Source organism: Felis catus, chromosome E1 (genome assembly GCF_018350175.1).
Source record: "Felis catus isolate Fca126 chromosome E1, F.catus_Fca126_mat1.0, whole genome shotgun sequence".
Classification (NCBI taxonomy): Eukaryota; Metazoa; Chordata; class Mammalia; order Carnivora; family Felidae; genus Felis; species Felis catus.
Genome location: NC_058381.1, coordinates 16,495,448 through 16,523,290, shown reverse-complemented (window position 1 = coordinate 16,523,290; position 27,843 = coordinate 16,495,448). Strand labels below are relative to the sequence as shown.

The window sequence follows — 27,843 nt, the reverse complement described above, 5'->3', positions numbered from 1 at the left end:
AAATAAACATTAAAAAAAATTAAAAAAATAAAAATAAAAAAATAAACTTTTTAAATGTTTATTAAACATTAGCGAGAGAGAGAGAGAGAGAGAAAGCGCACGCATGTACATAAGCAGGGAAGGGGCAGAGAGAGAGGGGACAGAGGATGTGAAGCTGACTCTCTGCTGATAGCAGCAAGCCCAATGTGGAGCTTAAACTCATGAGCCACGAGATCATGACCTGAGCCAATGTTGGACACTCAACGACTGAGCCACTCAGGTGCTCCGAAGTCTTATTTCTTAAAGACTTCTGTCCTTACCCTCCACCCCCCACTCCAGGAATATATTTATATGTGTCATTGATTGGCACTGGCTAATTACAGTACTATTAAAGTTAAGTGTAAAAAGCTGATTAGATAATACTCCAAAATATTACTGTAAACATGGTCTTGTTGTTGCTCTTAGCTAGTATTTCTTAAATTGCTACTGAAGTAAGACAATTAAGGGACAGACAAAAGAATGCCAGAACTCAAGCCTGGTGATTATAGTGTTGTAAGCAGTCTACTTCACTGCCTTCTGGCATAATTCAAGTGTGAGTTGGCCATGTTTGCAATTTAACACAGCCAGTAAGTTTTACATATGCAAAAAAAACTTGTATTAGTCGTACTTGCATTCTTCTGAAATTGTTATTTTTATGTGTTCTGTGTTCTGCTTCCTCACCAAGACTTTAAACTCTAATGAAGGTATGTCTCTTAGGATGCCTGGGTTGCTTAGTTGGTTGAGCATCAAACTTCGCATGGGATCATGATCTCACGGTGTATGAGTTCGGTTTGTGAATTCCAGCCCCAAATTGGGCTCGCTGATGTCAGCACAGATCCTGCTTTGGATCCTCTGTGCCCCCTTCTCTCTGTACTTCCCCCACTCATACTCTCTCTCTCTCTCTCTCTCTCTCAAAAACAAACATTAAAAATCATAAAAAAATAAATAATAAACATTAAGAAAAAAGGTATGTCTCTTGTTTATAAATCCATATAATCTTAGTATAATGTCTTACACACAATGACCATTGTACTATGACCAATATGGTAGTAAGAATTGGAAAAGATTTGGGCCCCTGGGTGGCTCAGTCGGTTAAGCATCCAACTTCAGGTCAGGTCATGATCTCGTGGTTCATGGGTTTGAGCCCTGCATGGGGTTCCATGCTGACAGCTCAGAGCCTGGAGCCTGCTTCGAATTTTGTGTCTCCCTCTCTCTCTCTGCCCCTCCCCCACTCGTGTTCTGTCTCTCTCCCTCTCTCTCAAAAATAAATGAACATTAAAAAAAATTTTAAAAAGAATTGGAAAAGATTAATAAATATTATGTATGGTGAATGGTACGTGTATGTCTACATGTGTACATACAAATGAGAGTTAACCAAAGATAATCATAGATGCCAGACCCAAAGTGAGTACCAAGATGTTGGACAATAAGCAGAAGCCAAAAGATGGATACATTGCCTTCTAAGAAAAAGGTTAAGACCAAGTTACTGGGCTTGTGGTGGTTATGAACTTGCATATATTCTAGGAAGACAAGTCTGTTGGATATCTCTACATAGATATTCAATGGGCATTCAATTTTAATACATTCAAAACAGTAATCTTAATTAGCTACCTAGTTTCATTCCTTCAACACATGTTTACTGAAAGACTACTGTTTGCCAGATACTCTTCTAGTATTTGGACTGTCCATCAGTGAATGTAGCAGCTATCTCTGCTCTTATGTTGCTTATAATCTGGCAGGGAGAAATAGGCAGTAAATAATAAGCCTAATAGGTAAATTGTTAAGTACTGTAGAAAAAAAAGAAGTACAAAAGGGTGAGGGGAATTGCAAGCATTGGTGGGATGGGCTTGGGGATAGTGGTGGGGAAAAAGTAAGTAGCAACTTTAAATGGGGAAGTCAGGGCGAGCCTCACTGTCAAGTTGAAATTGGAGCAAAGAGCTGGAGGTAAGGGCGTTAGTCAAGCATGGCTATCTGGGAGAGAACATACCAGGCAAAGGGAAGAGTTAGAGCAGAGACCCAAATTCAGGAGGTACCTAGTGTGTCCACTGAACAGCAGAGAGGCCATTGTGGTGGATGCAGAGTGATGGAGAGAGTATGAAAGGAGGTTAAAGGGGGAAGGGAAATGGTGGAAGACATCATGTAGGGCCTTAGGCTGCTGTAAAGACTTTGGCTTTTAGTCTGAGTGAAAAGGGGAGTAGACATTTGAGTAGACATTTCTTCAAAGAAAATATACATATACAATAAGTATATGAAGAGATGCTCAATATCACTAATCATCAGGAAAAGCAAATCATAACCACAATGACTTATCACCTTACACTTCTTTGGGTTGGTCACTATTGAAAAAAGACAAAATAGCAAATGTTGGGGAGGATGTGGAGAATTGGAACCCTGCATGGTTGGAATATAAAAATAGTGCAGCTGCTATAGGAAATGGTATGGAGCTTCCTCAAAAAGTTAGAAATAGAATTACCATATGATTCAGCAATCCTACTTCTAAGTATATATACAAAAGAATTGAAAGCAGGATCTTGAAAAGATAATTGCACACCCATGTTCACTGCAACATTGTTTACAGTTGCCAAGAGACAACCTAAATGTCCACTGACAGTTGAATGGATACAGAAAATGTGGTATACACATACAATGGAATATTATTCTGCCCCAAAACAGAAAGAAACCACATCTGTTAAAGGACTGTTACCCAAAATATATGAAGAAATCTTAAAACTCCACAATAAGAAAATAACCTGATTGAAAAATGGGCCAAAGACCTTAACAGATACCTCAACAAAGAAGTTAAACGGGTGGCAAATAAACATGCAAAGATGCTCCATATTGTATGTCATCAGGGAAATGCAAATGAAAGCAATAGGTTACCACTACGCACCTAGCAGAATGGCCAAAATCCAGAACACTGACAACAACTAATGCTGACGAAGATGTAGAGCAACAGGAATTCTCTCTCATTGTTGGTAGGGGGATGCAAAATGGTACAACCACTTCGGAAGATAGTGTGGTTGTTTCTGAAAAACTAAACATACTATATGATCCAGCAACCATGCTCCTTGGTATTTACCCAAAGGAGCTGAAAACTTACGTCCACAAAAAGTCTGCACACAGATGTTTACAGTGGCTTTAGTCATAATTGCCAGAACTTGGAAGCAATGGGGCAGCTGGGTGGCTCAGTCGATTGAGCATCCAACTCTTGATTTCGGCTCAGGTCACTATCTCATGGTCGTGAGGTTGAGCCCGCAGCAGGCTCTATGCTGGGCATGGAACCTGCTTGGGATTCTCTTCTTCTCTCTCTCTCTGTCCCTCCTCTGCTTGCACTTATTCTCTCTCTCTCTCCATCTCCCTCTCTCAAAATAAACAAACATTTAAAAAAGTTTCCAAAAAAGTTGGAAGCGACCAACACACACTTCAGTAGGTGATCAGGTAAAATAAACTGTGGTACATTCATACAATGGCATATTATTCAGTACTAAAAAGAAAACTATCAAGTCATGAAAAGACATGAAGAGGCCTTAAATACCTACTGCTAAATGGAAGGAACCAATCTGAAAAGGCTACATACTGTATGACTCCAACTATATGACATTCTGGAACAGGCAAAACCATACAGAAATAGTAAAAAGATTAGTAGTTGCCAGAGGTTAAGGAAGAGGAAGGGATAAATACATGGAGCACAATGAATTTTTTTTTTTTAATGTTTGTTTATTTTGAGAGAGAGACAGAGCATGAGCGAGGAAGGGGCAGAGAGAGAGAGGGAGACACAGAATCCGAAGCAGGCTCCAGGCTCTGAGCTGTCAGCACAGAGCCCAACATGGGGCTCAAACTCACGAACCATGAGATCATGGCCTGAGCCAAAGTCAGACGCGACTAAGCCACCCAGGTGCCCCGGAGCACAGCGAATTTTTAGGGCAGTGAAACTACACTATATGATACTGGAATGATGGAAACATGTCATTATACATTTGTCAAAACCCTTAGAATATACAATACCAAGAGTGAACCCTAATGTAATTTATGGACTTTGAGTGGTAAGGAAGTGTCAACAATGTAGGTTTATCGGTTGTAACAAATGTACCACTCTGGTGCAGATGTTGATAAGGAGAGGCTCCATTCTTGTGAATGGGCAGGGGGTATATGGCAGATCTCTGTACCTTCTGCTCAGTTTTGTTGTGAACCTAAAATTGCCCTAAAAAATAAAGTCTTTTTAAAAATCGAGTGACAGGAATGATAAGGTAATAAGCTTTCTACGGAATGAGTGAGTGGGCTTATATGGGTGTAGAAGTGGTGAAAGTAGTTGGCTCTGGATGCCTCTTCCCCCTTTTACTTCCCTCTCCCATTTAACACATTTTGAAAGGGTTTGTTGTGTCTTCTCCCCCACATCCCCGATTTGTGTAACTGCACCACCCTGGATTTGGCCTTTCTTTTTTTCTCTTGCCACCTTCTTTTTTTAAATTTTTTTTTCAACGTTTATTTATTTTTGGGACAGAGAGAGACAGAGCATGAACGGGGGAGGGGCAGAGAGAGAGGGAGACACAGAATCGGAAACAGGCTCCAGGCTCTGAGCCATCAGCCCAGAGAGCCCGACGTGGGGCTCGAACTCACGGACCGTGAGATCGTGACCTGGCTGAAGTCGGACGCTTAACCGACTGCGCCACCCAGGCGCCCCTCGACCTTCTTCATAAAAGGGAGTACAGTTAGAATAGTCGGCACTTAATGCTTGGCATGAACATCCTTCACAACTTTAAGATCATGTGTATCTTTCATGCTCATGCTATCAAAAATCTTAACCTCTCTCTTTGTATCCTACTTCTTACATTTGTAAAATGGGTGAGATGGTAACACCTGCTTCATACACTTGTTGTAAAGATTAAATGTTAATACTCATAGAGCTCATAGAATAGGTCTGGCATGTGGTAAACACTCAAATTGTAGAGCTGTTAGCATTATTGCTATTGTTATTAACCCATGTGTTTATGCTCTTCCTAACTGTTCATCCCACCAGTCAAATACATTTGCTTTACGTATGCATATTCCTTTTTGGTGTATATTCCTTTATCCTTCCTCCTTAGTCTCCTCTATAATCCAAGAGCTTTCTGCAATTTCAAACAATTTTATGAAAAGAAAATTTATACATGCAGAGATGACTGATTTAATTTCTTTGGTCTTTCTGAGAGTAAAATTCCAAAAGTAAACTTACTTTTTTTCCTTTATGTTACAGGTGGCATGCAAGATTACAATTACGTATGGGCCAACTGTTTTGAGATCACATTAGAACTGTCTTGTTGCAAGTACCCCCCTGCTTCACAGCTTCGACAAGAATGGGAGAACAATCGTGAGTCTTTGATCACATTGATTGAAAAGGTAAAAGTAGCTGACTGGAAGGGTGGGGTACAGAAATAATGGATGATATAAGGGAGAAATTCAATTGCATATAAGTAGCAATCTTTAACCATTTATTTCCTCCAGAGGGCTTTCTCTGATTGTCCTAGAACACTTTTATAAACTGAAATAATCAGGTTTGTACTGTCAGGTTCTTACAATGTCATGTGATCATATGAGCTAGAGAGGCTTTACCGCTGTATGAACCATGGACGCAAGTTTAATTTAAACATCAGGCAGGATAATATACTATTGGATATACCAGCAATTATTACTTAATGAGAAATTATTGCTTGTCGAGAAAATTAGAAGTCTGGTTTAGAGGAAAGGGAATTTCAAAAGTCTATTACTAGTCTAGATGTCAGACGCATATGACTTAAGTTTAAGGATTTAATATTTTTGCCTATATTTTATTTTAACTTGGAGGCACTGGAAAATATTTCAGGGAAATAGTAGTAACATACTTTTTTAGGAATTCTAGCATCAGAGGCACCTGGGTTACTCAGTCAGTTAAGCGTCCAACTCTGGGTTTTGATTTAGGTCATGATCTCATGGTTTGTGGGATCAGCCTCTGTTCTGACAACACAGAGACTGCTTCGGATTTTCTCTCTCCCTCTCTCTTTTTGCCCCTCCCTCACTCATGCACGCTCTCTCTTTCTCTCAAAATAAAATAAATAAACTTAAAAAAAAAAAAGAAATTCTAGCATCAATGCAGAGGGGTTATGCTCTCTTGCCTTCTGAATTATCTTTGAACAGTCTACTTTGATTCTTGTTTTTTTAGGTCCACATTGGAGTTAAAGGATTTGTTAAAGATTCAGTAACGGGATCTGGCTTAGAGAACGCAACCATCTCAGTGGCTGGTATTAATCATAATATCACAACAGGCAGATTTGGTGATTTCCACAGATTACTTGTTCCTGGAACTTACAACATTACAGCAGTTTTAACTGGGTAAGAATTTAAACTAGACTCTAGGGGTGCCTCGGTGTCTCAGTTGGTTGAGCGTCTGACTTCGGCTCAGGGCATGATCTCACAGTCCGTGAGTTCGAGCCCTGTGTCAGGCTCTGTGCTGACAGCTCAGAGCCTGGAGCCTGCTTCGGATTCTGTGTCTCCCTCTTTCTCTGCCCCTCCTCTGCTCATGCTGTGTCTCAAAAATAAATAAAAACATTAAGAAAAAATTTTAAACTAGACTCTAAAAATATCAAGCCTCTGTTTATAGCTAAGACAGAAATGTAGTCTAGGAAATGTTGTTTGCTCTATCTGGCCTTTGTTTTTCCTTGTATAATGAGAATATAGTATTGTGGAGGCTTTTGTCACATAGTCCAACAGTACAACTGGATATGAAGTATGGTTGTAAAATTGTGAGGAAGGACCAGTTTAAAAGGTTGATTCAAAAGATGGTCAGCTGTGTAAAACGTTGCCTCAAAGCTAATGAATAACAGAGTAGAACAAACTCAGAGCTCTGAAAAAGACATTTTAAAGAGCTGTCTTATCATTTGCTTTCTAATATATGAAATGAGTGGTTTCTGACCTCCCCTGAGCACCTTTCTGCAAGCTTGGCTTGCTAAGGATTTAACTGAAAACCTTTCATTTAATTTTGAATTTCCCTATTTAGAAAGGTAGTTGGAAAGTCAGTTTGACAAGGCACAGCAAGGAATGGGATGCAGTGGGTGAATGACCTCTGTGTTTCATATTCTTTTCTCCTTGGCATGCAATTTTTGGTAAGCATTCTAATGTGTGGTACTGAGAAGAAGGTAAGAGAAATAGTTCTTTAAAGATGTCATCAGGGATTCTCTGAGATCGTATCCTAAAAGTCTTGAATTTACCCATTTATCTGTATTTCGTTCGAATTTTGATAGATCACTAAGTGTAAAAGTCTGAAAGGGCTATTGTGCTTTTATAATGTAAAAGCATCGTGTGTTTGAATTTAACTGCAAGCCACCCACTTTTTCAAAAAAAATTTTTTGCAGGTATATGCCACTGACTATTAATAACATAATAGTGAAAGAAGGACCAGCCACAAAGGTGAATTTTTCCCTTCGGCCAACTGTGGCTTCAATAATCCCTGACACAACTGAGATGGTAGTAACCGCTAGCACAGTTGCTCTGCTTAATAATCTTCCTGGAACCCAATCCTTACACCAGCCAATTCAGCCAAAGGACTTTCATCACCACCATTTCCCTGATATGGAAATCTTCCTGAGAAGGTTTGCCAATGAATATCCTAACATCACCCGGCTTTATTCTTTGGGAAAATCAGTAGAGTCAAGAGAACTTTATGTAATGGAGATATCTGATAACCCAGGTGTCCATGAACCAGGTAATTTGTGTGGTCTTATACATAATCTCAGTAGTGCCTTTCAGAACTATGTACCATATTTCTATGTTTCATCTAGAAATGTCACCTTTAGAATGTATAAGTGGAATAAAGAAAATGTAACCAATCTTTGGCAAGAAAAGAAGAAAATCCATGTATTTAATAAAATGTATAGATTAGATTTTTTCTGCTAATAGTACTTTTTAAATTTTTTAAATTTTGTTTAAATCCAAGTTAGTTAACATATAGCGTAATAATGGTTTCAGGAGTAGAATTTAGTGATTCATCACTTACATACAACACCCATGTTCATTCCAACAAGTGCCCTCCGTAGTGCCCTCACTCATTTAGCCCATCCTCCTACCCAACACCCCTCCAACAACCCTCAGTTCGTTCTCTGTATTTAGGAGTCTTTTATGGTTTGCCTCCCTCTCTGTTTCTATCTTCTTTTTGCTTCCCTTCCCCTATGTTCATCTCTTCTCTTTCTTAATTTCCACATATGAGTGAAATCATATACTATTTAACTTTCTCTGACTGGCTTATTTCACTTAGCATAATACACTGCAGTTCCATCCACGTTGTCACAAATGGCAAGATTTCATTCTTTTTGATTGCAGAGTAACATTCCATTGTGTGTGTGTGTGTGTGTGTGTGTGTGTGTGTGTGTGTGTGTGTGTGTGTATACGTGCCACATCTTCTTTATCCATTTGTCAGTCAATGGACACTTGGGCTCTTTACATAATTTGGCTCTTGTTGATAGTACTGCTAAAAACATTGGGGTGTATGTGCCCCTTCGAATCAGCATTTGTGCATCTTTTGTGTAAATTGTATCTTTTGGATAAAAGTAGTGCAATTGCTAGGTCATATGGTAGTTGTATTTTTAATTTTTTGAGGAACCTCCACACTGTTTTCCAGAGTGGCTGCACCAGTTTGCATTCCCACCAGCAGGGCAAAAGTGTTCCCCTTTCTCCACATCCTTGCCAACATCTGTTATTGCCTGAATTGTTAATTGTAGCCATTCTGACAGGTGTGAGGTGGTATCTCATTGTGGTTTTGATTTGTATTTCCCTGATGATGAGTTGAGCATCTTTTCATGTGGCTGTTAGGCATCTGGATGTCTTCTTTGGAAAAGTGTCTATTCATGTCTTTTCCTAATAGTATTTTTATTTTCATATTATATGGGTGTGTGTGTGTCTGTGTGTGTGTGTGTGTCTGTTTGTGTATGCTTTGAGCCTGCTTAGACATATATGTTAGTAAGGAAGCTGCTTTATAACGTACTTTTAACTGCTTCTTTTGCCAAGATATATCTTTTAAAAAATTTTTAGTTCAGGGTCTTTGTATGTGTTGGGGAAAAAATAGAGTCCATGATAAATAAAAAGGTAAAAAGACTTTTCCATGTAATCGTTTTGTTTTCAGGTGAACCGGAATTTAAGTACATTGGAAATATGCATGGAAATGAAGTGGTTGGACGAGAACTGCTGTTGAACCTCATTGAATACCTTTGTAAGAACTTTGGAACAGACCCTGAAGTGACGGATCTAGTTCTCAGCACTCGAATTCACCTTATGCCATCCATGAATCCTGATGGGTATGAAAAGGCCCAGGAAGGTAAAGAAGAGGCGTCTATTAATGCTGACCTTTTCGATCATCGTATGTTACGATTATTTGGAAGTAGAAGAGAATTTGAATTGGTTGTTTCCTCAGAATTTCTTCTTATTTTGTTCTTATAATATATAATTGTTGCAGCTTTTGTATTCTTAAAAGATAGGCTAGTTCAGTCAACAATTATGATATCAAGTTTATACATATATATACATAAATATATATACATAAATATGTATAAATATATATAATTTAAAATGTATTTATTTTTTGGGAGAGCGCAAGCAGGGAAGGGGCAGAGAGAGGGGGACAGAGGATCCTAAGTGGGCTCTGTGCTGATAAGTTGACAGCAGTGAGCCAGATGTGGGCTCAAACTCATGAACCACAAGATCATGACCTGAGCTGAAGTTGGACGCTAAACCGACTGAGCCACCCAGGTGCCCCTATCAAGTTTATATTTAATGGAGTTTTCCACTTTGGTAATGGCTCTTATTTACTAAAAAATAATGTATGTTTTTTTCACTCACTTTCAGATTTTTCTCATCATAATGATAATAATAGGGTTCCACTCCTTTTTAAAGGGACATAAACTTAAGTTCAACCCTTTTTTCTCCATCTGGTTAAACTTCCAACTATGTTCTTGATTAGCTTTTCATGATATGTTAGTGTAAGCATACCACAATTTTCTTACTTCCATTTGGTCTGTTTCTTTACAATGTTTTAGTGACCTATGTACCGGTAAAATAGAACTTCCTTCTGATCAGTCGTGTCCACTCAACTTTGTGATCATGTCATTGTATATGGATTATTGACAGTTGAGTAATACTAACAATATAATTTATATAGTTGGATTTTTTTTTCCTCTCAAAGTATGAACAGAGGGCAGAAATGAAAAGATAATGGTTTTACTTCTCTGTTCAAAAGATCTGGAAGAGATAACACCTTATTAATGTACAATACAAAAAAGATGTGTCTTTTAATCATAGTGTGCTTATTTGGAGTGAAGCCTGATGTGTTCATATTTACCTTTGAGTTAAGATTAGCTGAAGTAGTATGTGTTGGATTAAAATGTAAGTGAAACATGGCTTAAATTTGAGCACTTTATCATACAGGAGATTCCGTGAGTGTAATTGGCAGAAACAACAGCAACAACTTTGACCTGAACCGAAATTTCCCAGACCAGTTCTTTCAGATCACAGATCCTACCCAACCAGAAACTATTGCTGTAATGAGCTGGATGAAGTCCTATCCATTTGTACTGTCAGCAAACCTGCATGGAGGTAATAGCAACTTGATATTCCAGTAATTAATTCTTGTTGAGAGCATTTGAAAATCCTGGTGGAATTTTATCTGTTTATAGTCTTAGGCTGTCTCAAAACTGGTATCCTGTTACTGCTTTTGCAGCAGACAGTAATAAAGATCTTTTCTCATTGCTTTTTAAGCTAGTTTTCTGGCTGTTTTCTCCCTTCCCCTCCCACATACTCCTTCTCTATTTTCTTCTCCCTCCTCCCCTCCTCCCTATCTCTCTCTCCCCTTGTCCTTCTCACCCTCCTCTCTTCCCTGCCTCTCTCCCTGCCCTTGCTTAGTTCTTCAAGTGTTTTGTATTTATCCCTCACATGTGTTTTATATTTGTCTCTCTCACTGGGAATTTAGTAGCATACTCTTTGTGATTCAGAAAAATTAAACACTAACAAATTGGAAATCTTTAGTCCTTTTTTCCCTAAAATTTAATAAACCCTTTTCTGTAGGTTTATAAGACATTCTTTTATTTTTTCCTTGCTATGTACTTAACTACAGCACATTGGCCTTATTCTCATGTAGTGTTTGGGCTTACACACCTTCATATAATTCAGCAAGAATTGATTAGATGAATAGAATGAGAGGTCAAGATTAAAAATCATCACAATGTCCAACTAGGGCTTGTAAGTAAGAATGAAAGTGTCAATGCCAAAGTGAACAGAAAACATATGTCTACATGTAAACTTGTACATGAAGATTCATAGTAGCATTATTCATTTTAACCCAAAAGTATAAACAACTCAGATATCCATGGACTGATGATTGGATAGGTAAAATGTAGTATACCCATACAATTGAATATTATTTGACCATGAAAAGCAAGGAAGTCCTGGTGCATTTTATAACTTAAATGAACCTTGAAAATATGCTAAGTGATAAAAGCCAGTCACTAGAAACCATATGGTATATGACTACATTTTATGAAATGTTCAGAACAGGTAAACCCATAGAGATAGGTCATAGATTAATGGTTGCCTCAAGCTATAGTGGATGGTGGTGGGAGGAAATGGGAGTGACCGCTAATGGGTACAGGGGTTTTTTTGGCATGATGAAATTATCTGTAATTAGAAAGTAATGATGGTTGTACAACCCTGTGAATATAGTAAACAACATTGAATTATATACTCTAAGTGGATGGATTGTATGTTACGTGAATCACAGTTGACCTCCGAACAACATGAGGGGAACAGGCCCCCTGTGCAGTTGAAAATTCACGTTTTAACTTTTGACTCCCCTAAAACTTAAATAGCAGCCTACTGTTGGCCAGAAACCTTACCGATAACAATAATAGTTGGTTAACACATATTTTGTATGTTGTATGTATTATATACTGTATTCTTACAATAAAGTAAGCTTGAGAAAAGAAAATGTTATGTTATTAGGAAAATAGTAAAGAAGAGAAATACATTTGTAGTACTGTACTGTATTTATCAATAAAAATCCCCGTATAAATGGATTTGTGTAATTCGAACCTCTGTTGTTCACAGGTCAACTGTTCATCTCAATAAAGCTGTTAAAAAAAAAAAAAGAGTGAAGGTATTAGCACCAGGGGTAATGGGGAAGTAATTTAGTGTCAATATATGTTAGAATATCCAATGAAGTATTACAGTTGAAATTTGATGGCATATAGATTAACCTGCCATTTTATTTTATTTTTTATTCTATTTATTTTTTAACCTGACATTTTAGAATGACAGTACACAGTTATGGTATTTGTATTTAAGAAGTAAATTGAAATTCTCCAAAAACTGCTTTGAAAGCTTCCCAGTAATAGGAAAAAATATCTTTACAATTGGTAATCATGAACAATTCTCAAATACCCAAATAGGAATTATGAAGTTATAGCCTGGTTGGCAAATAAATTTTTAATATATTTCATACCATATTTGAAAGTAAATATTTTTTATTTGAGTTTCAAAGAATATTCTCAGTATATGTCACATATCATGTTGGCTAAATCTGAAAACTTAATACTAGTTACATTCCAGTGAAAATAATTTAAAAATTTCAACATGTGGTATCAAGATCTTGTCATCGGCGTGGGGGAAATACATCTTCAATCATGTGGACGTGTTTCTTTCCATTACATATCTTGCTATAAACTTCCCTCTTAGAACCATTTTTGCTGCATCCTGAAGGTTTGAACTGTTGTGTTTTCATTTTAATTTGTTTCCATGTACTTTTTAATTTCTTATTTTATCTCTTGGTTGACCCATTCATTATGTAGTAGCATGTTATTTAACCTCCATGTATTTGCAGTCTTTCTAGATTTTTTTTCTTGCAGCTGACTTCTAGTTTCATAACACTGTGGTCAGAAAAGGTGCATAGTATGACTTCAATCTTTTAAAATTTGTTGAGGCTTATTTTGTGGCCTAATATGTGACCTGTTCTGGGGAATAGTTCATGCGGACTTGAAAAGAATGTGTATTCTGCTGATTTAGGATGAATATATCTTTTAAATCCATCTGGTCCAGTGTGTTATTCAAAGCCATTGTTTCCTTGATGATTTTCTATTTAGATGATCTGTCCATTGATGTAGGTGGGATATTAAAGTCCCCTACTATTATTGTATTATTATCGATTAGTTCCTTTATGTTTGTTATTAACCTTTTTGTGTACTTGGGTGCTTCCAAGTTGGGTGCATAAGTATTTACAGTTGTGATACATTCCTGTAAGAGTGTCCTCTTTATTATTATATAGTGTCATTTGTCTCTTGTTATAGTCTTTGTTTTAAAGTCTATTTTGTGTGATATAAGTATTGCTACTCCATATTTCCTTTGACATCCATCACATGATAGATGTTTCTCTATTTCCCCAATTTCAATCTGCAGCTATCTTTAGGTCTAAAATGAATCTCTTGTAGGCAGCATGTAGATGGATCTTGTTTTTAATCCATTCTGTCACTCTGTGTCTTCTGATTGGACCGTTTAGTCCATTTACATTCAAATTATTGATAGCTATGTATTTATTGCCATTTTATTACTTGTTTTATGATTGTTTCTGACGATTTTCTCTGATCCTTTCTTGTCTTTCTCTCTTCCATGGTTTCCATATATCTTTAGTGATATATTTGGATTTCTTTCTCTTTATTCTTTACATATTTATTAGTGCTTTTTGATTTGTGATTATCATTAGGTTTGTATATAACATCTTCTACATATAACAGTCTATATTAAGTTAATGGTTGTTTAAGTTTGAACCCATTCTTTACTCCTCTCCTCCCTATGTTTTAGGTTTATAGTGTCATATTTTACACCCTTTTATTTTATAAGTTCCTTGACTGATTTTTTACAGGAATATTCATTTTTACTGCTTTTATGTTTCCTACCTTTATACTGTCACTTTTAGTCTTTCCTTTTAACTCAAAGAGTCCTCTTTAATGTTTTTTGTAGGGCTGCTTTACTGGTCATGAGCTCCTTTAATTTTTGTTTGTCTGAGAAATTCTATCTCTTCTTTTATTCTGAATAATAGCCTTGCTGAATAGAATATTCTTGGCTACAGGTTTTTCCCATTTAGCACTTTGACTATATCATGCCATTCGTTTCTGGCTTGGAAAGTTTCTGCTAAAAAATCTTCTGATAGCCTTATGAGGTTTCCTTTGTATGCAACTGTCTTCTTTTGCCTTGCTGCTTTTAATATTTTTCTTTATCAGTGTATTTTTCCATTTTAATTGCAATATATCTTGGTGTGGATCTGCTTTTGTTAATTTTGTTGGGGGTTCTCTGCCTCCTGGATCTGGATATCTGTTTCCTTCCCCAGATCAGGGAGGTTTTCAGCTATCATTTCTTCAAATAAATTCTCTGTTTGCTTTCCTCATTCTTCTTCTTCTGGTACTCCTATAATACAAATGTTATTACATTTGATGGAGTCACTGAGTTCCCTAAATCTATTCTTATTTTGCATAATTCTTTTTTCTCTCTTTTGTTCAGCTTGATTACTTTCCATTACTCTGTCTTCAAAGTCCTTAATTCATTCCTATGCTTCTTCTGTCCTGTTTATTCCATCAAGTATGCTACTCATTTCATTTATTAAGCCCTTTGTCTCTATGTCATTCCATATCTATCCTTATGATCATTGCTTTCAATTCTCTCAGGTATGTTACTTATATCTGTTTCACTTAGTTCCTCAGCCAACCTTGTCCTGTTCTTTCATTTGGGACAAATTTCTGTCTTCTCATTTTCTCTAAGTCTCTGTGCCGTTTCTCCGTGTTAGGGAAGTTAGCTACGTCTCCTGTTCTTGAGGGTAATGGCCTCATGAAGAGGTCCTGTAGTGCCCTGCCATGTAGTGTAGTATCTCCTGTTACGCAGGGCTTGGCACTTCCAGGAGTGTCTTCAGTGTGTGCTGTGTGTGCTCTGCTGTTTTGTCCTGTCTGCTTTATCCTTCAGGCCAGTTATCTGCAGAGACTATCTTTGCCAGTTGTGGCCAGTGTTTTGTACTTGCCTTGAATGTGGTGAGTTTTAACTAGGTGTGCTCTGGTTTGCCTGTGAAGTGAGACCTGTTGCTGCAACCACCAGAACGAAGACCCCCACAAAACTCAAGGTTTGAGAGCTGTCATATGGGCAGGGGCTTGAGCTGGTTATCTGGGGGTGGGGGCCCACCATACTGGGACTCAAGCAAGTAAGACTGGGAAGGATGGTTCTTCCAGAACACGGGGGTGGGGTGAGGAGAGGAGATGAAGGGTGGGGGTTGGAGGGCAGGGAGTAGAGAGTGGGGCTTGGTGTAAGCAAGTTAGGTAGCATGTGTTAGTGCTGCACTGGTTCCTGAAGATGATTCTGTGTTTATGCTGAAGGACAGGGGAGGGAGATGGGTCTGGCCAGTTTCTTTGTTCCTGGAGAAGTTGAGAGACTTCGTGGAGACATGAATGCTGCTTCTCTGGGACACACTCCAAGATGAACAAATAACCTCCCTACTGTGTGCCCCAGGTGCTCTTCAGATCACTGTTTCCACACTATGTTCACAGGCTGTTTACCCTGCCTTCTCTCTAAGAACAACCCCAGTGTTCTCTGAGCTCTCCCAGAACCAAACATGCTGACCTTTACAACTTTAGGCTTTACACCCCACTGTTTGCAAGAACTCATGAAATTCAGGCCTTCTTGCTTTCCAAGCCAATTGCTATGGGGATTCATTTTCCCTGTACATCCCCTGTGTGTTGGTCTGTCTTTCACCCTTCTCCAAACTGTGGCTTCCTCCCCACCACAGTAGACATGATCCATTTCTCTCCTAAACCATATCTCTGCACTTCATGCCTTCTCTGATGTGGCTTTTCTCTACCTTTAGTTGTGGAATTTGTTCTTCCAATCTTCAGATCAATTTCTGGGGTGTTTAGGATGATTTGATAGTCTTCTAGTTGTATTTGTGGGACAAGGCAAGCCTAGGGTCTCTTACTCTGCCACCATCTTCCCCTCTTTGTCCATGACATATTTTGTTTACTCATCATAAAATCTTAAATGGGTTTTGAAATCTTAGCAAAGAAATTTCAAAGAGGATTTTTTTGCTGTCAACAATTTAGAAGGATTTTGAGAGAATATAGAGAAAAGTAAGATTCCTTTTTGTAAATTTTGATACTTATTTTTTTATTGAGGTGAAATTCACATAACAAAATTAATCATGTTATGGCAAACAATTCAGGGGCACCTGTGTGGTTAAGTCAGTTGAGCATCCAACTTGGCTCAGGTCATGATCTCCAGTTTGTGAGTTCGAGCCCCATGTCAGGCTCTATGCTGACAGCTTGGAGCCTGGAGCCTGCTTCGGATTCTGTGTCCCCCCTCTCTCTGCCTATCCCATGCTCACACACTCTCTCTCTTTCAAAAATAAAAATAAACAGTAAAAAAATTTTTAAGTGAACAATTCAGTAACATTAGTGCATTCACAATGTTGTGCAACTCTCATCTTTAGATCTAAAACATTTTCATCTTGCCAAAAGGAAACTAAGGAGTTGCTCCCTATTTTCCCCTACCCTCAAGCCCTGGTAACAACTAGTCTATGTTCTGTCTCTGTGGATTTGCCTATTTTGGATATTTCGTAGAAATGGAATCATACAATATGTGATCTTTGGTGTCTGTCTTCTTTCACTTAGCATACTGTTTTTAAGTTCATTAATATTGTAACATTTATTAGTACTTTATCCCCTTTTATGGATAAATAATATTTTATTGTATGTGTATACTACAATTTGTTTATCCATTTTTCCATTGAAGGACATTTGGGTTGTTTCCACTTGTTCAGTATTGTGAATAATATTGCTTTGAGCAATGGCATGTGATAGCTGAATCCCTGTTTTCAATTAATTTGGGTAATTCCATATTTGGTGCTTTTTCTCTTAAATTTTAATTGCAGTGTAGCTAAAATACAGTGTTATTATAGTTTCAGATGTACAATATAGTGATTCATCAATTCTATACATTACTCAGTGTTTATCATGATAAGTGTGCTCTTAATCCCTTTTATCTATTTCATCCCCTCTCCCCTCCCACCCCAAGAATCATCAGTTTGTTCTCTGTAGTTAAGTGTCTGCTTTTTGACTTGCCTCTTTTTTTCTTTGTTTTGTTTCTTCAATTCCACATATGAGTGAAATAATATGGTATTTGTCTTTCTCTGACTGATTTCATTTAGCCATGTTTAGCTTTTTGATGGAAATACCATATGATAATTGCATGTTTAGCTTTTTTAAGGAACTGCCAAACCATTTTCCACAGTAGCCGAACCATTTTACATTACTAGCAATGTACGGGGGTTCCAGTTTTTCTACATCCTCATCAGCACTTGTTATTTTCTGTTTTTTATGTTCTAGCCATTTTGGTGAGTAAAAAGTGGTTTTTCATTGTAGTTTTATTTTTTAAGTTTATTTATTTATTTTGAGAGAGAGGGAGAGAGAGATAGAGAGACAAAGAGAGTGTGCAAGCAGGGGAGGGGCAGAGAAAGAGGGAGAGAGAAAATCCCAAGCAGGTAGGTTCCTTGCTATCAGCACAGAGCCCAGCGTGGGGCTCAATCCCATGAACTGTGAGATCATGACCTAAACTGAAATCCAGAGTCAGTCATTTAACCAACTGAGCCATCCAGGCACCCCCATTTTGTAGTTTTGATTTGCATTTTGCTGATGACTAATAATAAGCATCTTTTCGTGTACTTGTTGGCCATTTGTATATCTGCTTTGGAGAAATATCTGTTCAAGTCTTTTGCCAATTTATTTATTTATTTTTGTCTTTTTGTTGAGCTCTAAGGGTTCTTTATATAGCTCTAAGAGTTCTTTATCAGATTGCTGATTTGGAAATATTTTCTGCCATTCTATATACGTTGTATTTTAACTTTCTTAATAATGTCATTTGACACACAGAAGTTTTTAATTTTGATGAAGACAAATTTATCTTTTGTTGTTGTTGTCCCTGCTTTTTGAGTTGATACTAATTATTTTCTAAAAGTAGACTGTTTCATAGAAATAGATGTTTTATGACTTTTTTTTTCTGTCCTTAGAAAATTAGCCATTTGAAAGAATTGAGTAGAAGTTGATGTTGACTTTTCTCTGTTCAAATTTTTAGATATGGGTCATAGTTCTGGGGTGAAATTAAATTTTGGGGGTACATTAAATTTGTAGAAGAGGTATTGAAGTACACTTGTTCTCGTTAGAACTATTTTGGGGAATAGAGTGAGCATAGTTCTTCATACTTGCTTCTTAAATAATTTTTTCTCTATATAAATGTTTGCTGGTATTTGTTACCACAGGATTACTTCATCTGAATTCAAGTTGAATATGTTCTTTCATTTCCATTCCATGAAGTGGTGTGATAACAAAGGCAAAGATGAGTGGCTTTAGTAAAGGAAGGATAAATGGACAGATGAATAAAGGAAAACAGTGTGACTAATAGGAAAATAAGAGATTCCATCAGGGCTCTCGTCTGAGAAGCACCCTAACTTGTTTATGCCTTATGGGGAGCATGAAGGGACTTTATATTCTTTATGTATGTTTTATTTTTTTTATCTATTTATTAAAAACTTATTTATTTATTTACTTTTAAGTAATCCCTAAACCCAATGTGGGCTTGAACTCATGACCCTGAGATCAAGAGTCACATGCTCTTCCACCTGAGCCAGCCAGGCACCCTTTACATATGTTTTAAAGCTTGCTTGCTTGCTTGCTTTCTTAAAGCATCACTTTCTTTACCTTAAGTCATGAAATATCATATGCTATAACTCTAATGGACTAATTTCTAATGTGAGCATATGGGAAATTTTTAGCAGTTTTTTCTGAGTGTAGATCAGGGATGGCTCTGCTGTCCATACATAAGTCATTTAACCCCTCTGTTTTAGACTCCACATCTGCAAAATGAAGAGGATGGATTAATTGGACTTCAGGGATCATTTCTTATCTTAAAATTCCATGCCATTATAAATGTCTGAATTTTACTGAAAAAGTATCAAATTTTGCTCATCTTTTCTGATCCTAATTATTATAAGAGCAAAATTGTTTAAATTCACCCTGTATACTTTTGGTTCAGCTCTGACATGTAAATTATACCTAGAAGTTCAGGTAAATTCTAAGTGTCATGCATAGCTGTTTAGTATTTTACTTATCCAGTTGATTTTCTGTTGAGGAAATTAGCAGCTTTTTTATTTCTAATGAGGAAATTCGCCTTGGAAAATTGTATTGGTTTCCTGTCTCTGGCAGTATTGTGAAGTGTACTTTATTTATGTTGAAGATCCATCTTGAAGGAGATATCATAGTACATTTTCCTTTGTTCCCTTGCAGGTTCTTTGGTAGTGAACTACCCTTTTGATGATGATGAACAAGGGCTTGCCACATACAGTAAATCACCAGATGATGCTGTGTTTCAACAAATAGCACTTTCTTATTCAAAGGTAGGGTCGTATTTAAACATAAAATGCTATAAAATTTTTTTAATTAAAAAAATGCATTAAAACAAAGTCCTGTAAGACATAGGTCAAGTGCTTTCTCCTCGGTTAAGTCTTTCCATGATTTCTTTCAGGCAGTATTACCACTTTTTCTCCTGTTTTCCACCTCCTGTGAATGTACTGTGTGTTTCCCCATTAACCTTTAAGCTTAAGTAATGTCTTTTCATCCACAGTTTTTAGCATAGTACCTGAATCCTCATAAACTAAAAATTATAAATTAGCATGCTAGTTTATTTCATTTGACTAGTACTTAAGTTATAAATCTAGTAAAGTGTCTAAGGTAGGGGTTGACAAGTTACAGCTCTAGGGCCAAATCTAGCCCACTAATGGTTTTGTAAATAAAATTTTATTGACACACAGCCACACCATATTTTATTTTTTACGTACTGTGACTGCTTCCTCTTTCAGCATTTGAAAATAAGTCAGTGTAATGAACCATATTAGTAGACTAAAGAATAAAAACACAACATTCATCTCGATAGGTGCAGAGGGTAGAGTTGAGTAGTTGAAACAGACACTTTCAAGCCTGTAAAGCCTAGAATTTTTACTCTCTGGCCTTTTACAGAAAAAAACTGCCAACCACTAGTCTAAGCTATTGAAAAGACTGTACTAACGTAGAAAGGGAAAGCAGGTAGAAATTACTGTATTTTCTAAACTTTCTGTAATGAACATACACTACTTTTGCAATCAGAAATGTCATATTTGTGTGTTTGTGTGAAATTTTAATTTAAAACTTGTTCTTAGATACTGTGTTAAAAGTTGGGGCTTGGAAACTAGACTTGTTAGTTTCAATTTTTGGTCTTATTACAGACTCAGTCTGTGACTCCATTGGTTATAGGTAAAGGATATTAATACTGTAACTCTATGGTCTCTAATCACAACTTTCTGTTGTTTTACATTTTCCACACCTTCATTCTGCACAAGTGGACCTTGTTGAGAGTTTCTAACAGGGGAATATGTCTATTATTACACTTTAAGGAATAGTTGTCTTCTGTTTGGGCACACCACTTTTAGGGGGATGTTCATGGCATAAGAGAAGAGTGGGATATCCTCTGAATAGCAAAATAAAATCTAAGTGGTCAGACTTTGCACATTTGGTGCCCAATCTTATAGTTCTGCTTTTTATCCTTATTGTGATTTCTAGTTCCTTAGCCTCTTTTTGTTTTCTTTGACCTTGAATTGTTTTGATTTTACTCTCTACCCAGCTAAACCCATGGACATCCACTTTAGTGATGCCCTCACTTACACTTTGGAATACCTTTGACATACCTGCCTTGCCAATGTCCGGTCCTCAGTAATTGCCAGTGTCTCTCTTCTACATCCCAGAAAAGTCACACAGTCATGGAAATTGACAACACTGCATACATATGTATGCTTTCTAGCCTCAGCTGAACCCTCAGTTCTACTTGACAGTATTTCATGTTTTGCTGCTAGACACTTTGGCGATTCTCAACCTTTATCTTCTACCTGAGCCTCCTAATCCCAGCTTTACTCCCCTTATTCTCAGTAGATCACTGTACCTTGAACTAAATAGATAGAACTCTGAATAATCTGATGTGAGTTCATTCAGATTCTGTCTTCTCAGGTATTATCGATTGATGTCTTTCCCATATTCTCCTCCATTTCTTGATCCTACCACATCCTGCCTCCTCTGGAATCTTGTGCCTTTGTTTTTTCTGTTGTAAATGGGAAAGGTGATAATTAAAATCCTCAGTCTTTACTCACAGCTTCCTTTCTCTTAGCTGTGATGTGTCATGATCTATCATGCACCCAACCCCCCCTGTGCCCTGCCATAGCTTCATGATGAAGAAAAGCAGACTGAGACACTCTGTGAAGACAGAAGAGGGGGACTAGTGAAGGGCAACCCTGAAGGTGATGAAATGACCACCAAACTTCAAGTAGCCCCGAAATCTGAAACCTAAATAAAATAGTAACTGGGCAGATGAGAGCATGGGAATATTGGGAAGAGATTTCAAAGAACATACAACTTACATGGTCTGATGCAATTTAAAGGGACAGGCACAATTTAAAAGAATAGGTTCAAAGGGAAATCTTCCAAACTCTTAACTTCTGGAGCAGAAAAAAGGTGAAAAGAAATGAAGAAGTGCTCTTTGACCATTGGAATGTGAAGAGTAAAAGAAGGAAAAAGGGGAAATATAGGGTTGTCCAAGATAGAAGAGAACCATAAAATCAGAGGACCTACAGTTCCATCCTACATCAAGGCAAATAAAAAAACAGAAATACACTAAAGTGCCTTGACTGCTAGACTGACAGAAAAAGACACCATTAACTAAGAATCATGTATAACAGCCCAGTATCATAAAAATGAACAAGAGGTAAGTAAAATCCATGGAGAAGCATTTCAGAAAATCGGGAAATGAAATTTCACACATATTGCCTGAGGAAACCTTACTAGGACCAAAAAACAATCAAGAAGCAGAAGAAAACTATAAGTCAGCACTCCAAACAGATGAAATATACCCAAACACCCATTGAGAATATGAAAAACCATGTAGACTCAGATATTTAAGAGATGAAAACAGAAATGGAAAAAAAAAAAAAAAAGATAGGAACAAATGAAGAACAGTTGATAAAACTCAGGAAGGAAATTGAAGAAAAAGACAAAATTATCTCTAAAATGAAAAATAGGGGCACCTGGGTGGCTCTCTTGGTCAAAGCATCTGACTTTGGCTCAAGGTCACGATCTCACGGTTTGTGAGTTCAAGCCTGCATCAGGCTCTCTGCCATTAGCACAGAGCCTGCTTTGGGTCCTCTGTCCCCCTCTCTCTCTGCCCCGCCCCCCCCCTCTAAAATAAAAAAATAAAACATTAAAGAAATAAAACTAAATTAAAAATAACAAGAGTTAAAGTCCTCATACTTCCCAATTTGAAACTTATTATAAAACTATAGTAATTAAGTGCTGAGATACTGACATAAGGATGGACACAGGAATCAATGAAATAGAATTGAGTCCAGATATAAACTCTTACGTGTATGGTCAATGGATTTTTTGACAAGAGCACCAAGACAATTCAATGGAGAAATAATAATCTTTCCACCAAATAGTGATGGGAAAACTGGATATGAACAGGCAAAAGCATGAATTTGGGCCCCTTCCTCACACCACACCCAAAAATTAACTCAAAATGTATTATATTCCTAAATATAGGAGCTAAAACCATAAAAGTTATGGAAAAAATAGGGGTGCCTGAGTGGCTCAGTCGGTTAAGCATCTGACTCTTGGTTTAGGCTCAGGTCACGATCTCACAGTTCACGGGATTGAGCCCCAGATCAGGCTCCACATTGGCTGACATGGAGCCTACTTGAGATTCTCTCTCTCGCATCTCTTTGCTACTCCCTCGCTCATGCTCGCACTTTCTCTCAAAATAAATAAATAAACTTAAAAAAAAAAAAAAACTTTTAGAAGGTGCCTGGGTGGCTCAGTAGCTTGAGCACCTGACTCTTGATTTTGGCACAGGTCATGATCTCATGGTTCATGATATCGGGCCCACATTGGGCTCCGTGCTGACAGCACAGAGCCTCCTGGGAATTCTCTCTCTCTGCCCCTTCCCTGCTTGTATTCTCTAGATAGATAGATAGATAGATAGATAGATAGATAGATAGATAGATAAAAACTTTTAAAAAAATTTTTGGAAGAAATATAGTAATAAATCTTTGTGACATTGGGTTAGACAATGGTTTCCTCAATATGACATCAAAAGCACAAATAACCAAAAATGTATATACATTGAATATCATCAAAAGTTAAAAACATTTTTGCTACAATACTGTACTAGTTTCCTAAGGGTGCTGTGACAAAGGTCTACCAACCGGGTGCCCTAAAACAACAGATATTTATTGTCTTTTAGTCCTAGAGTCTAGAAGTCCAAAATGAAGGTGTTGGCAAAATCAAGCTGTCTCTGAAACCTGTAGGGGAATTCTTCCTTGTCTTTTCATATCTTCTGTTGTTTTGCTTGCAATCTTTGGCATTCATTGGCTTCTAGACGGATTACTCCACTCCTCTGTCTTCACATGGCATTCTCCCTGTGTCTGTGTCCAAGTTTTCTCTTTTTATAAAGATATCTGTCATATTGGATTAGAGCCCATTCTAATTACCTCATTTTAACCTGAATACCTCTGTAATCAAATATAGTCACATTCTGAAGTCTTTGGGGTTAGGACTTCCAACATATCTTTTTTAGGGGGCCAGAATTCAACACATAACAGAATATCAAGGAGCTATAAAAACAACCAACAAAATAGGAGAAAATTATGTATCTGATAAGAATCATATCTAGAATGTGAAGAACTCTTATAACTAATTGAACTGATTGACAACTTAATTGAAAAATGGGCAAAGGATTTGAATATACATTTCTCTAAAGAAGATATACAAATTATCAAGAAGCACACAAAAAGATACTCAATATCGTTAGCTGTCAAGGAAATGCAAATCAAAACCACAATAAGATACTATTTTGTACCCACTAGGATTGCTTATAATTTAAAAAATGGAAAATAACAAGTATTGGTAAAAATGTGGAGAAATTAGAACCCTTGTATATTGCTGGTGGAAATGTGAAATGGCACACAACTGCTTTAGAAAACAGTATTGCAGTTCCTAAGAGTGTTGAATATAGAATTATCACATGACCTGACAGTTCCACTTCTAGGTATATGCCCAAGAGAAGTGAAAACATATGTCCACACAAAACTTGTACAGTTGACCCTTGAACAATAGGGGTTTTAACTGCATGGGTCCACTTGTATGTGGACTTTCTTCTGTAAATACAGTACAGTACTGCAAATGTATTTTCTCTTCTTTATGATTTTCTTAATAACATTTTCTCTAACTTTATTGTAAGAATATAGTATATAATACATATACCATATAAAATATATGTTAATTCACTGGTTACGTTATCAGTAAGACTTCTGGCTTTTACTAGTTAAGTTTTGGGGGAGTCAGAAATTATACCTGGATTTTTGTGTGGGGGCATTGGCACCGCTAACCCTCATGTTATTCAAGGGTCAACTGTACATGAATGTCATAGCAGCATTCCATAATAGGCAAAAATGGAAACAACCCAAATGTCCATCAATTGATAAATGGATAAACAAAATATGGTATATTCATGCAGTGGAAGAGTACTCAGGGAATTGAGTACTGATATGAATTACAACTTGAATGACTCTTGAAAACATTATGCTAAGTGAAAGAATAAGTCACAAGAGACTACATATTGTATGATTCATTTATATGAAATTTCTGGAACAGGCAAATCCATAGAGACAGAAAATAGATTGATGGTTGCCTAGGGCTTGGGAGGCAGGGAGGGGCAGGGAAGAGGTTGGAGGAAAATGAGGAGTGCTGATGAGTATGGATTTCTTTGGGGTGATAAAAATGTCCTAAAATTTACCATGGAGATTGTCACACAATTCAGTGAATATACCAAAAACCATTGAGTTGCACACTTTAAGTGGGTGAGTTGAGTTGTACGTGAATTACATTTGAATAAAGCAGATTTTGAGAACCTTAAGACTAAGGGATGGGGCATCCATTCCCAACCATCCCAGTTTATATGTAAGCCAAAAAAAAGTCTAAAAGTTATATACCAAAATATTAACTGATTGATGATCTCTAGGCTTATATTTTTCTCCTTTTGTGCTCCTAAATTTTCTAATCTTTCTACGATAACTTTTATTATATTTTAAGTACAATGAAATTCAATGAATTCAATTAAGTGAAAGAAACAGAGCTTTCTGTTGTACAGTGTGACAGATATCAAGTGACAAGAAAATTTCAAGGAGGCATTAGTGGAAAAAACTACTGATTTTTTTTTTTAATTTTTTTTTCAACGTTTATTTATTTTTGGGACAGAGAGAGACAGAGCATGAACGGGGGAGGGACAGAGAGAGAGAGGGAGACACAGAATCGGAAACAGGCTCCAGTCTCCGAGCCATCAGCCCAGAGCCCGACGCGGGGCTCGAACTCCCGGACCGCGAGATCGTGACCTGGCTGAAGTCAGACGCTTAACCGACTGCGCCACCCAGGCGCCCCAAAAACTACTGATTTTTAATAAAAATTAGTTTACTTTAGTTAATAGTAGTATTCCAGTATTAATTTCCTTATCTTGGTAACTGTACTATGGGTATACAAGATGCTAACATTAGGAGAAGCTGGATCAAGGGTATATAAAACTCTACTATTTTTGTAACTTTTCTGCAAGTCTAAAATTAGTTCAAGAGAAATCAAAAGAAAAGAAGAAAAGGAAGTAGTCTCTTATCTCCACTCCCTTATTGTTCTCTCCTCTCAGTTTCTTGTCATCTGTCTTCTGCCTACATTGTTTTACCTGGAGGTGCCCCATCGAGGCTTACCAGAAATCTGTTCGTTCGTTCTTTCTTTCTTTCTTTCTTTCTTTCTTTCTTTCTTTCTTTCTTTCTTTCTTTCTTTCTTTTTCTTTCTTTCTTTCTTTCTTTCTCTTTCTTTCTCTTTCTTTCTTTCTTTCTTTCTTTCTTTCTTTCTTTCTCTTTCTTTCTTTCTTTCTTTCCTTCCTTCCTTCCTTCCTTCCTTCCTTCCTTGACCTCTGAAGTCTGACACTATTGTCTTCTTCCCTTGATCTCTGTCCCATTGTATAATAGAAAGCTGTTTTTTTCTCTTTTGTTGGCTGGACATTGTCTCTTTTCCTTTTTTTCCCCCTCCATCTTCTGTCCTCGGCCGTTTTACTGTCTTGGCAATTGCATCCAGTTGCTTTACCTGTCACCACTCTGTAAATGCCTCTTTAAAAAACTGTTTCATAGAATGGAAGTTATTGTAAAAAGATTAGAAGATACAGGCAAGCAACAAGAAGAAGAGAAACCTAAAGACTATCCATCATTTAGTATCTTGGTATATTACTTTTAGACTGTGTGGTCTGAGACTGGACCGTTAGATCCTCACCCCCAGTCTTCTTTAACTTGTCAAACTGTTTGCTTGAAAAAAATTAATTTAGGTTTAAAAACAATTATCAGGGGTGCCTGGGTGGCTCAGTCGGTTAAGCGTCCGACTTCAGCTCAGGTCACGATCTCGCGGTCCGTGAGTTCGAGCCCCGAGTCGGGCTCTGGGCTGATGGCTCAGAACCTGGAGCCTGCTTCCGATTCTGTGTCTCCCTCTCTCTCTGACCCTCCCCCATTCATGCTCTGTCTCTCTCTGTCTCAAAAATAAATAAAAACGTTAAAAAAATGAAAAAATAAAAAAATAAAAATAAAATAAAATAAATAAAATAAAATAAAATAAAATAAAATAAAATAAAATAAAATAAAAACAATTATCAGAGTAACAAGAATTAAAGGAGATGGTAAAATGCACTGGTAAAATCAAATCCAGGGGCTCATGATCTCACACTTGGATTGTTTCAGTAGTACTCTGATGGATCTCCCTGGCTTTGGTTTATTTTTTACACTATTACTAGGATAAATTTCCTAGAGCCATGAATACTTCACATATCATCCTTTCTTCAGAGATTTTTAGTGGCTCTTTATTACTCTGAGAATAAAGTCAAAATGTTAATAGCTACTTCCTAGAACTATGTTGTCTAGAGTCAGATTTATACTAGATGATCCACTAAGATGTAGGAAGAATATATTAAAAATCCTATTTGTAGTTTTAAATTTATCCTTTAAATGTTTTTTTATGTAGCTTTATATTATATATGTTATATTAATATAGTAGTATATCTATATAATTTATAGTTAAATGGATAGATATTGATGGAAATGGAGATAAAGACATAGATGTATGTAAGCCTTTAGTGGAAAAACCAGAAAGCAAAAGAGCATGGCACAATTATTAAGGTAATCTAAAATAATATTTTTTATTCAATAAGAAAGCAGTGGGGGGGGGGGACATCTCAGTGGCTCACTTGGGTAAGTGTCTGACTCTTGATTTCGGCTCAGGTCAAGATCTCACAGTGTGTGAGATTGAGCCCCATGTTGGGATCTGTGCTAACAGCACGGAGTCTGCTTGGGATTCTCTCTGCCTCTCTCTCTCTCTCTCTGTCTCTCTCTCTCTCTCTCTCTCTCAAAATAAATAAACATTTTTTTAAAAAAGCAATGGGATTAAAAAAAGAAAGCAATGGGATCATAAGCTTATAATTGGTATGTTAAGTTTATGAAAGGGGGGATTGTTCATATACACACACACACAAATATATATATATATATACATATACATAAATATATATATACATATATATATACATATATATATATATATATATATATATATATATATATATATATTTGTGTGTGTGTGTGTGTGTATTTTA

The 27,843-nt window shown here is 37.0% G+C and overlaps 1 protein-coding gene across 3 annotated transcripts in view; it reads left to right on the top strand.

Annotated features, from left to right (window-relative positions):
- Nucleotides 1-27,843, top strand: part of CPD (carboxypeptidase D) — an 82,357-nt gene that overhangs the window by 26,192 nt on the left and 28,322 nt on the right. For all 3 annotated transcript variants that reach the window (XM_045045377.1, XM_011289068.4, XR_002148963.3), the window contains 6 exons: nucleotides 5,252-5,394; nucleotides 6,194-6,363; nucleotides 7,383-7,732; nucleotides 9,146-9,337; nucleotides 10,444-10,611; nucleotides 19,374-19,483. In XM_045045377.1, coding sequence (XP_044901312.1) covers nucleotides 5,252-5,394; nucleotides 6,194-6,363; nucleotides 7,383-7,732; nucleotides 9,146-9,337; nucleotides 10,444-10,611; nucleotides 19,374-19,483 — 1,133 coding nt within the window. The remainder of the gene's footprint in view (nucleotides 1-5,251; nucleotides 5,395-6,193; nucleotides 6,364-7,382; nucleotides 7,733-9,145; nucleotides 9,338-10,443; nucleotides 10,612-19,373; nucleotides 19,484-27,843) is intronic.